The sequence below is a fragment of the Martes martes genome (genome assembly GCF_963455335.1).
Source record: "Martes martes genome assembly, chromosome: 1".
NCBI classification, from domain to species: Eukaryota; Metazoa; Chordata; class Mammalia; order Carnivora; family Mustelidae; genus Martes; species Martes martes.
The window spans coordinates 65,318,938-65,331,372 of record NC_137888.1 but is presented as its reverse complement, the minus strand read 5'-3'; the positions used below and the strand labels follow the sequence as shown (position 1 = coordinate 65,331,372).

General features: G+C 33.9%; 1 protein-coding gene across 2 annotated transcripts in view; it reads left to right on the top strand.

Moving 5' to 3' along the window:
• Positions 1–12,435, top strand: part of GSK3B (glycogen synthase kinase 3 beta) — a 210,069-nt gene that overhangs the window by 159,424 nt on the left and 38,210 nt on the right. For both annotated transcript variants that reach the window (XM_080807994.1, XM_080807993.1), the window contains exon 8: positions 10,711–10,806. In XM_080807994.1, the coding sequence (XP_080664120.1) occupies positions 10,711–10,806 (96 nt within the window). The remainder of the gene's footprint in view (positions 1–10,710; positions 10,807–12,435) is intronic.

The window sequence follows — 12,435 nt, the reverse complement described above, 5'->3', positions numbered from 1 at the left end:
TGAAAGGTTCCATATGTATAATTCAGATGGAGTAAGGTAGAAATATACTCTGCATATAATAAAATTTAATATAAATTTATAAAATTTAGACTATAATGTAAATATATAAAATTTAATATAAATTCTACGTGAGCATAAAGATATGCTCACGTAGAAATAGGATAGTCAGTTTGTTAAATTGTCTTGTATTTATTGTGTTGATTACAGATAGTGATGCATTTAGAATCTTTGCTCTTCATAACCTGTACTCACTTACCTTTTAGCCTTTAACATTGCTTTCCCCTCAATATTCAATTCTTAATTTCTGTCACCATTCAGCTGTTAATATTACCCAAATCAGGCCATTTTCTACTTTATCCATAGTGTGTAGAGAATATGCTTCTGACTCATTTGCTTTCTAGACTCCTTACATAAAATCAGCTCTTGTCTTTCCTTCCAGAACCGTTTCCTGAATCACTTGCTCACTCTAGTGCAGGGTAGAACTTTCACCTCAGCATATCTACACTTAAACTTTGTTGTACTGATCTTTGCAGATTTTATAAGTCTCTCTACCCTAGAGTACTATGAAGATAGAAACTCAGTAAATGTCTTAAATGAATGAATGACTTAAGAGACTGAGCAAAAATCTTTAAATGCCTCTTGATTGTCTTACCTTTGAATTCTTACATTCCTTTGCATCTTAAATCATACCTTTGCTTTCTTTTTTAATTTTAATTAAATTATAATGTATTATTTGTTTCAGGGGTACAGGTCTGTGATTCATCAGTCTTACACAATTCACAGCACTCACCATAGCGCATATCCTCCCCAGTGTCCATCACCCAGCAGCCCTATCCGTCCCACTCCTCTCTCCTCCAACAACCCTCAGTTTGTTTCCTGAGATTAAGAGTCTGTTATGGTTTGTCTGTCTCTCTGGTTTCATGAGGAATTTGAGAAACAAGACAGAATCATAGGGGAAGGGAGGGAAAAATTAAACAAGATGAAATACTTTGCTTTCTTGAAAACTGTTCATATTGTATATAAAATAATTCCAGTAGTAGGGTTTGATACAGACTCTGATACTTTATTTTTTATTTTTTTTAAGATTTATTTTTTTATTTGACTGATCACAAGTAGGCAGAGAGGCAGGCAGAGAGAGAGAGAGGAAGGGAAGCAGGCTCCCCACTGAGCAGCGAGCCCGAAGCAGGGTTCGATCCCAGGACCCTGGGATCACGACCTGATCCGAAGGCAGAGGCTTTAACCCACTGACCCACCCAGGCGCCCCTAGACTCTGATATTTCTAATGCTAGCCTTAACAGAGCAACAGAAGAAGGATAAACATCTGGTTTTGTTTAGTATAGTAAATGTATCACAAGATGTAATTTACATAAAATAAAAGTAGTCATTTTAAGTATGCAGTTTAATAAGCCTTGATAAACATATGTAACTGCTATCCAGTCAAGATTTAGAACATGTCCACCACCTCAAAAATTTCCTGTGTACAGCCTGGGGTGAGTAATCATCCCAATGTGCCCAGGACCTGAGGGCTTTTCTAGGATAGCACCAGGCAAACAGGACAGTTGATCATTCTGTTCATGCCCCTTTATGTTGGTCCCCCATCTTCTGTCTCAGGTGTGACCATTGGTCTGCTTTCTGTCACTACAGATTAGTTTTTCCTATTCTATAATTTCATTTGAATGTATGTTTCTTTTGTATCTGGCTTTTCTAGCTCAACATCTTGTTTTTGAAGTTCATCCATGTTGCCTGTTTATTCCATTTAATGCTGAGTTGTATTCTGTTAACATACCAAGAGTTTTTTTTATCCGTTTACCTGTACATTGATGTTTGGCTTTGGTTTTTAGCTATTACAAGTAAAACTGCTATAAATGTTTGTTTATAAGTCTTTTTACAGGTATATGTTTATATTTCTCTAGTCCTAGAAAGGACTAGGCTTAAAGTTGCTAGCCATGTGATAACTGTATTTACCTTTATAAGAAGTTACCAAGTTATTTTCCAAAGCAGTTCTACTATTTTTCACTCCCAACAACATATGAGAGTTCCTGTGTTCTACATTCTTTACCTATAAATGGTATTCATAGTAATTTCAAGTATAGTCTTAAAATTACTTTTTATCATTAGAAAATGACCTTCTTTATTTTAATTTCCTTGCCCTGAAATCTCCATTTTCTGATATTAATGTAGACACTTCATCTTTCTAATGATAAGTGTTTGCATGATATAACCTTCTGCATTTTAATCTATGTGTCTTTATATTTAAAGTTTCTTTCTCACAGACAACATAGACTTACTGTCTTTTTGTAGAATCTGGCAATTACTACCTTTTAATTGGACTGTTTAGACCATTTACATTCAATGTAATTATCACTGTGGTTGAGTTTAAGTATTTTACTTTGATATTTATTTTTCATTCCATTTTTTTTCTCCTTTACTGCCACCTTATGGATATAATGAGCCTTTCTTATTTCCCCAATGGGAAGTTTAAGCTATACATCCTTATTGTATTTTTTAAAGTTGTTCTGAAATTGAAAATAGACATGTTAATTTTGTCACAGTCTATAAATAATAATATACAACTTCACATATGAAGTAAGAACCTTGCAACAGTATATTTCTATTTCCCTTTCCTGTCCTTTATGTTACTGTGGTCAGACATTTTCACTTCTATAATACTTTTATAATACTTTGTTGTTTTGCTTTAAGCACTCAGTTTTTTAAGAAATTTAAAAGCAAGAGAGAAATATATGTTTAGCCACATATTTACCATTTTTGGTGGTCTTTATTCCTCTGTATAGATAGGAATGTCCATTTGGAATCCTATTCTTTGATCCTGAAAGTACTTTCTTATAGTGAAAATCTGGTGACAAACTCTCTTAACTTTTGTTTGCTTAATAAATGTCTTTTGAAGGTTATTTTCACCAGATATACAGTTTCTTGGTTTCCAGCTTTTTCTTTACATTCTATAGAAAGGTCTCTAGTTTCTTCTGGATTGGGTTGTTTCTGATGAGTAGTCAGCTGTTATGCCTATTGTTAATACACTGTGCATATAATCTGTCTCTTTGTTTTCGGAAAGGTTTTCCCTTTATCAGTGGGTTTTACTGGTTGACTGTAACTCTGTATGGTGTTTTTTGTATCGTATTGCTTGAGATTCATTGAGCTTTTCATTAAATTTTCATCAAATTTGGAAAAATTTTAGCGACTATTTCTTCAGATAGGTTTTTTTTTTTTGTTTTTTTTTTTTTTGCATTTGTTCCCCCATCCCCCTTCTGAAACTTGAAACTTCTCAAACATGTACATATGTTTTTCTGGTCTTTTTTTTTATCTCCATGCTTCAGTTTTTTTTGTTTTTTTTTTTTTTTAAGATGTTTTATTTATTTATTTTTGAGAGAGAGAGAGAGAGAGAGAGAGAGAGAAAGTGCATGAGCATGAGGAGGGTCAGAGGGAGAAGCAGACTCCCTGCTCAACGAGGAGCCTGATGTGGGACTCAGTCCCAGGACCCCAGGATCATGACCTGGACTAAAGGCAGATGCTTAACCGACTGAGCCGTCCAGACACCCCTATATTGACCACCTTTAAGCAATTATGCTCCCAAAGTAATTCAGTAACAACATCAGTTTCTGTAACTTGGGCTTTGCAATAAAAACAATTCTTGCAGTACATTTGCAACATGGATGGTACTAGAAGATACTATACTAAATGAAGTAAGTCAGTCAGAGAAAGACAGATACCGTATTATTCTACTCATGTGGAATTTAAGAAACAAAACTAATGAGCATAGGGGGAGGAAAGGAAAAATAGAAAAGGTCAAAAACAGAGAGGGAAGCAAACCAGAAGAGACTCTTAACTATAAGGGAACAAACTGAGGGTTTCTGGAGGGGAAGTTGGTGAGGGGAGGAATAACTGGGTGATGGACATTAAGGAGGGCGCTTGATATAATGAGCACTGGTTGTTAACATGCAACTGATGAATCACTAAATTCTACCCTGAAACTAAGAATACACTGTATGTTAAGTAAATTGAATTTAAATAAAAAAAATTAGAACAAAATAAAAATAGAAATTCTTGCAATAAAATTACTTACAGTATGCACAGCTATATTATTTGCCCACCATTTAACATTCCAACCAAGATCTTACACATGTGAAATAATCACAACAGACAAAAATATTAAAAGTTGCATAGTTGGTATTGCAGATATACTTAAGCATGAGTAAGTGTGGGATTTACAGTAAGAATCTATAGTTAAGGAAGCCTGAAAGTGATATATCAAAATTACTAAATTATAAGAATTTTTGCAAGAATTTGTAAAATAAGTTTGAGATTTGTTAAACTTTCTAATTTTCTTTAGCTAATTAGGTGCTTGCATTTCTTCATATAATTCTTATATTGCCTAGAATCTATAATAGTTCAAGATTTTTATTAAGTTGAATTACCAGATACAAGTAGATTTTATTTAAATCATGAAGGGTTTTGTTAAGTCTGTTTAATTTTTTAAACTTAAAATTATAGCCTCGTGATCTTATAAAATCTTAGTATATCCTGCACAATTCAAAAGGATTTAGATATCCTTTTATGGTAAAAACAGTGGAGTTTACGGAAATGATTTTTTTAATTATTTTTTAAAAAATCTTTTCCTTTTTTTTGCTATTAATGTTGGGTAGACCATTTTAAAGAGTCAACTGCACATGCATTTGAATCCCATATTTACCAATGACAAACTGTAGCTTTGAGAATCAGTTTACCTCCATCAGCTATAGGCTTAAGTGTAAAATGGGTAATAAAGTATTACGAAACTTAAATGTGAAAAGAAAATTGATATACCTCACCCAGAGCTTTTACATACTGAGTGGTCCATAAATATTTCTTCTCTTTGTTCTCTTTTTCCTCACTGTGGGATCTTTTAAAAGGAGAACTTATTTTGTCTCCACTTACTTATTTCAGATGATGGTCTGTTTGCTCTTTTCATGGTTGATCTCACCATGATCAGAAAGTAAGTCACTTCATGGCCAGATATAGTGAACACCTTTATTTACTCTGAACTAATTATGTCATAAGTTATTCACCTCTCTGTTCTTTAAATGTTTACTTCCCTTGGCCTCCATGGTATCATTGTCTGTAGGACTTCTTCCAGTCTCTTGGGCTTCTGTCTCAGTTTTCTTTTTAAATTTCCCTTTTCCCGGGGCACCTGGGTGGCTCAGACGTTAGCATCTGCATTCAACTTCCGTCATGATCCTGAGGTCCTGAGATCAAGCCCTGCATCAGGCTCCCTGCTTGGCTGAAAGCCTGCTTCTCCCTCTCCCCACTCCCCCTGCTTGTATTCTTATTCTCGCTGTCTCTTTCTCTGTCAAGTAAATAAATAAAGTCTTCTTTAAAAATTAAAAATAAAAAAATAAAAATTAAAAATTAAGTTTCCCTTTTTCCACATATTTCTGTCCTGTGGGTCCCTGTCTTTAGTACACTTCTCCTTCAGCGTGCTTTACGTGTTACACACTTTTGCAGCCACCTAGCACCTGTACATCAGGTACTACCAGACCTGTTTTAATACCCTCAAGCCCTCTTCTAAATTCTGTACCCATTATTTACCACTTAGTTCTTCTTGATTGTCTTAGATACTATTTCCTCTTCCAGCTCTGTGCCTTCATGCTTAATAGTATCAACATCTTTCACAACTACCAACTTAGAAATCGTTCATCTTCCAACCAAGTCCAATAAACAGATTCTTTGATACCATCTCCTAAAATTGGTTTGCCACTGATGAGATTTGAGTTATGTCCTAGTTCTGGCTCTGATTAGTTCTCACTTCTGAAAAGATGCTCCTTCTAGGCCTCAGTTTTTCTCACCTCTAAAAATGTTTGGACTAGGTCAGAGGTTGGCGACTAGGGCCTAGGAGCCTAATGCACTCTGCTACCTGTTTGTAAATAAACTTTTGTTTATAGCTGCAGCAGAGTTGAGTAGTGACAGAGGCTCTATGGCCTACAAAGCCTAAAGGATTTACTCTCTGGCAGAAAAAGTTTGCTGACCCCTGTTCTACAGGGTCTTCCTTTTAGTTTCCATCTGTTAGCCAGCCTGGGGAGAACCTGGTTTTAAGATTTAAAAAAATAATAAGAAAAAGAATAGAGAAATGATTATAGTAGTTGAGTATTTGGCAAGAGAAATTAAACATAGAAAATCCTAGGACATTAGAATCTTTGTTTCCCCATTTAATGGTCTTAGACATTCAAGATCATGTGGCTATAACAAAGGGATAAAAAGGGATAAAAAGATCTCCATTGCTGCTTCATGGTGACAGTAAGGTATTTGGTTAATTGCTTTTAAATGATTGATAGTGTACAAATCAGTGATTCCATTTACTGGTTAGTACCTAGCTTCTTGAAAGTCACAAATATACATATTTTGAAGGTAGAGGACACAGTCAATTAGAATTATAATTAACAATGGTATCGTTTTTATATATATTATATATGATATAATTTATAATAGGCATATAATTTGTATCACAGTCAAAGCAGATTATTTCCCATTTTAATAAAAGATTTTCTACATGTACACACTGTGTATATTAAAGGAAGATTCTAAGTATGTAAAAAATGCTTAAATAAAAGTCATAAATATTAAACCTTAATGATATATGTGCTGACATGTAATGTCTGCAACTGACTTCGAAATGTATCCAAAAAATAAGGTGGATCGATATATGGATAGATGGATGGAAATGTGATGAACCAAACATAGTAAAACATTAATCATGTTTTTTAGGTAGTTGTTATAAAGGAGAGGGTTTTCACTTAAAAAAAAAAAGTGCAACTTTTCTCTATGTTTGAAATTTTTCATTGTGAAATTTTTCATTGTAAAATTTTGGGTAAAGGTTTAGATGTGAGTGGCTGTGAGATAGGAATTTAGGGAGAAGATATGGGAGTGAAAGCACACATAATACATAATATACCTTCTTGCTTTCACATTAAATAAATTATTAAAAGTTTTTCGTATGTTAAGCAAACCTTGTGTATAGTGCATGTATTTCTCAGCTGTTTTATTGTGTATTTCACAGATTTACTTCAATTGGGAATATCCTTCTACTGGGAATACTCTTAGGATATAATAAAAAAATAAGAATTATAATATACACTTCAAGAAGTGTCCTGCCTTTTTATTATACAGTTTATAGCTTAAATTATCTCACATAGCCCCTGTCAGAAAGTTAAATGGCTGATAAGTGCGTGTGATCTCTGTCCATACAGTAAAAGGATGCATTTACTAATGGACATCATACAATTCTCATTTTTTAGCATTCTTACCAACTTGTGGGGAGTTTTGACTGTGTCCTGTGTTAACAAAATACTGAATAAATAGAGGGAGACTGCACAGGAAATACTCATTGATTCAGAAGTGGGCATTTCTTAACTGTTGATTGTGATGTATATCATAATGCCAAAACATGTTAAAATGTGTTCAGTGTAGGGGCGCCTGGGTGGCTCAGTGGGTTAAAGCCTCTGCCTTCAGCTCAGGTCATGATCCCAGAGTCCTGGGATCGAGTCCCACATTGGGCTCTCTGCTTGGCAGGGAGCCTGCCTCGCCCTCTCTCTCTGCCTGCCTCTCTGCCTACTTGTGATTTCTGTCAAATAAATAAATAAAATCTTAAAAAAAAAAAGTGTTCAGTGTAAAGCACAAAAATAAAGCAAATATCTGTGTAATTATCACTCATGTTAAGAATTAGAAGAATTACTTACGCTCCATCCCAGTCACAGTCTCTCTTACATCTTCCTGTTAAGCTGAATAATCTATACTTAATTTTTCTAATGAATATTCCCATGTTTTTTATTAGTTTTACAGTTTTACTGTATATGCTAAAATGTAGTTTAGTCTTGCCTGTTTTTAAGGTTTATACACTCTTATGGTATGTTTTCATTGTTGAGTGAAAACGCACCATTTTGTGAGATTCATCAGAAGGTATGTGTAGCTCTGCTTCATTAATTTTCATTATTAGTGTACCACTTTATGACTATACTACAGTTTATTTACTAAATCTACTTTTGGATTTTTGCTTGTGCCGGTGGTATTTTATTATGAACAGTGTTGCTTCGGGTGTATAAAAAGTTTCTCTAGGCTAGAGTATAACCTTAAAATGGAATTACTAAATTGTAGGGTCATTGAAGGTATGCATTATATACTTATTTATTCGTGTCATTGCTGTTGGGTTTTTTTGTTCAGCAGTTAAAAGAATCCAGTGGAGTTGCATTTGGGGGGCAGAATTCTTGATTAGCTCACTCTGCCTTTTTCACTCCTCTCCTGCTTTGCCAGTACATATACACACACACAGACATAAAGACACAGATGCACACACACATAACCTTCATCAAGGGGTAAAATAGGATATAAGTGTTTGCTTTATTATTTAAAAATAAAAATTAAGATTCCTTTTTAGCCTTCATATTTTAAGTGTGAATAGTTCCTGACTTACAAGTATTTGATATCTACAGCTGCAAAGGCCAGAGACTTACCTTCCCAGTACTCGATAATACCTTGCTCCTCTCTAAAAAGCTGGACTTCTGCTACAAGGAAGGGAGGATATATAACTAGATATGTGTTTCCAGTGCCCAAAAATAAGCTCTCCACAGAATAATGTATTATAATTTAGATTATTTTTATACATCTTTTTTTTTCTTTTCAATAACATCACGGGTTTGCTCAGAAATTATCTTTTAGGAATTAAAGGTCAGTTTATAGTTAACTGGATTTCTTTTGGGCTTATATTGACAAATAATACTATAGCTCAGAATGTCCTTTCCACTTATCTTACTTAAACTTTATGCACTCAGATATTTAAATAATTATGAAAGATGTAATTGGCATATAACAAAGTGCATGTTTTTAAAGTATGCAGTTTGGGAAGTTTTGACATATGTATGCACACATGAAACTGTCAAGATAATGAACATTTTCCTCACCCCCAGTAATTTCCTAGTGCTCTTTGTAATCTCTCCAGCCTTTCACAATCATGTCTTTTCTTTCTGTTGTTGTAGACAAAATTTTCTAGAATTCCGTATGCGTGAAATTATACAGTAGGTACTCTTTTTGGTCTGGCTTCTTTTATTGGGTATAATTATTTGTAGATTCAGCCGTGTTCTTTTTTTGTTACTGAGTAGCATTCCATCATATGGATATACCATCATTTGTTTATTCATTCATCTGTCATGGACATTTGAGTTGTTTCCGCTTTTTGGCACCTGCAAAAAAGATGTTATGCACATTTGTGTAAAAGTTTTTGTATGAACATATGCTTTCATTTCTCTTGGGTAAATACTTAGGAGTGGGAGTGATGGATGTATGGTAAGTATATGTTTAACTTTTTAACATACTGCCGAAGTGTCTTCCAAGGTGCCATACAATTTTATATTTCCACTAGCGGTGGATGAGAGCCTCAATTGCTCCGCATCCTCACCAAAACTTGGTGTATACAATCTTTTTTTAAACTTTACTCTTCTGAGTTAGATATGTAGGTGGTATCTTACAGTTTTAACTGGCACTTCCCTGATGATAATGATGTTGAGTATTTTTTCATGTACTTATTTACTATGTAAATAAGGGTAAAGTGTCTTTACTTTACTTGGGTAAAGTGTCTGGTTGTATCTGGGTGGGGGGTGGTTGTTTGTCCTTTTGTTTTTGAATTATAGGACTCTTTTGTATATTCTAGGTAGAAGTCCTTTGCAGAATGTATGTTTTACAAGCATTTTCTTTCAGTTGATAGCTTGCCTTTTTATTTTCTTAAGAGTATCTTTTGAAGAACAAAACTCTTAAATCTTGATTAAGTTCTGGTTTTAATGAAGTCTAGAGAATTAGAACAACAACAAAAAAAAAAGCAAAAAAAAAAAACCACACACACACAAAAAAACAAAAACCCTGCAGTTCTTACTTTGCCCTGATTATTCACTGGTTGCCACCACAAATCAGGTACTTACTACATTACACTCCTTCTGTGCCACTATTTTTGAATTGTAAATGGCCAAATATTTTAACAAATTTGTTTTATACCAGGCTTTAGAATCATAAAGATGAGTAGTGATGTATGTCATCTTTCTCCAAAGTCCTTATTTTTAGTAATTAGTATTTCTTCCCATCATCTGTTTTGTGCAGTTAGTTCTGTATGCTTTCCTTTGTCCAGCCCATACTATGTCTCTAAAGGCAGTGAAGTGCTCCATGTATTTTTATCTTGTATTACAGTTACATTTTTTCCCACACACAAACATCTAAGTTCATTATAACAAAAAATCTCTGGCTCTTTGTATTCTCCACATGTCATCGCATACAGGGAACAATCACTAAATATTCATTAATTGAATGGAATTATTGATGACAGTATATGAATAAGGTTCTCCTGATTAATTTATTGATAATAAACCCTTTGGCTATACGTTACTAAATGCAGTAGATGGTTTTTCTTGATAGAACAATGTTTGATTTTTACTTGAATGTTTTTAAGTGATCTTTTTGTATAACCCTGGTTTAACATGATAATCATAAAAGTCTGTGTAGGGTAGTACAGCATAGGATCTATAGTCAGTTAAAAATCTTCTGCAAAGTCTGCTCTGTTTAATGAATGATATATTTCATGGCTTTGGAATTCTTTTTTCCAATGAAACCAGTACATTAAAACATAAAGATTGTATTTGAATGTATATAGAAAAATATGCCAATAACTTGGCTTTCTCTGTCTAGGTCCTGGGAACACCAACAAGGGAGCAAATTAGAGAAATGAACCCAAACTACACAGAATTCAAATTCCCTCAAATTAAGGCACATCCTTGGACTAAGGTGAGTCAAAATGAGTTTTTTTAGCACATTAACCAATAGTTAACTTAAACTTGGGTTTCTCATTATTCTTAAACTAAACTATTTTGGTACTAGATAGCTGCCTGAGTACAAAGTACATAGCAGTTTTGCATGTAAAGATAGTTGGGTAGTTATACTTTAGTGTTTCAATGACTGTATAGTTTTTGTCCCCACTGATTTTGTGTAGGCAGTTTTCAGCCTGGGTTTTTATTTGTAGGTTGAGGACAGTGTACCTATACCATTAAAATATAGAATTTCATTAGGGATAGTATCTTATATATAAATAATGACTGCTTAAAACTCAAAAGTCAGTTTCTTTACACAGAGGTACTTGCTCAATATCATGTAGCATATGAAAACATGTATTTCATATATTTTCTTTATTCTTTTTTGAAACTGTTTATAGGCCTTATGATACTATGTGTTTTTCTTCTTTTGTTTGCTTTCCTTTTCATATTTCCAGAGGGGAATAAAAAGATTTGATCTTATTGGAGTATACATTGAAAGCATTGATATGTTAATGGGATGTCATTAGCCATTGGATAGCCTAACCAATTCTTAGAGCATAGATGGAACCAGTTTGAAGAGCATAAGTACTAATTTACCTAAAAAACTTTATTTTTTGCTTTGATGCATAATTGAAATGATTTAAGATAGATTTTATTTAAAAATTTTTTCATTTCAGTTTAACTTGTGACATTAAAGGCAGAGAAAAAAAATCTCATTAGGGCTTATTGCTAGATTGAATCTCTAGCATCCTTATTCTACAGTTTAAGAAACTCTGGTCAAAGATACCAAGTGACTTACTCAAGATTACATAGGGTGGCCATGACAAAACCAGGATTAAACTTCTACGTGTGTGTGTGTGTGTGTGTGTGTGTGTGTGTGTGTGTGTGTAATGCCAGACTTAAAGTTATACACCATGCACCTCCTCTCACGTTTACTTATATTTCATTATGTATTTTTGTGAGTTAATAAAGTTCAGCTCTTTTATAGTTCAAGCAGAGATTTTCTGTACTTAAAAATGTACATATAGGGCGCCTGGGTGGCTCAGTGGGTTAAAGCCTCTGCCTTCGGCTCGGGTCATGATCTCAGGGTCCTGGGATCGAACCCCGCATGGGGCTCTCTGCTCAGCAGGGAGCCTGCCTCCCTCTCTCTCTGCCTGCCTCTCTGCCTACTTGTGGTCCCTGTCTGTCAAATAAATAAATAAAAATCTTTTTTAAAAAAATGTATATAGAACAGTTTGTTTTGAGCAGCGTTAGGTTTATTTAATTGGTTATAGACCTTTTATAGTAAGAGGTGAAATAATTTAGAGCTACAAATGAAATAATTTATATTCCCAGATTCAAAGTATGTCTTTTTCTATCTCTAAATTGTATTATGATTCTAGTTACTTTCCTTCAAGTTCTCACAATCTTATTATCTCTCTTCATTGCAGAATATCTTTTTATTACTAATTACTTATTTAGATCAGAATTTGGTATTGATATTTTATTGCCAGAATTATAGGTTAGCTTTCACTGACCATGATGTTGCCTTCACTATCACACTTGAAATTTATAGTAAACACTGAATGTTCTGAGATAAACCATTCTTTGATCTTCACACTTA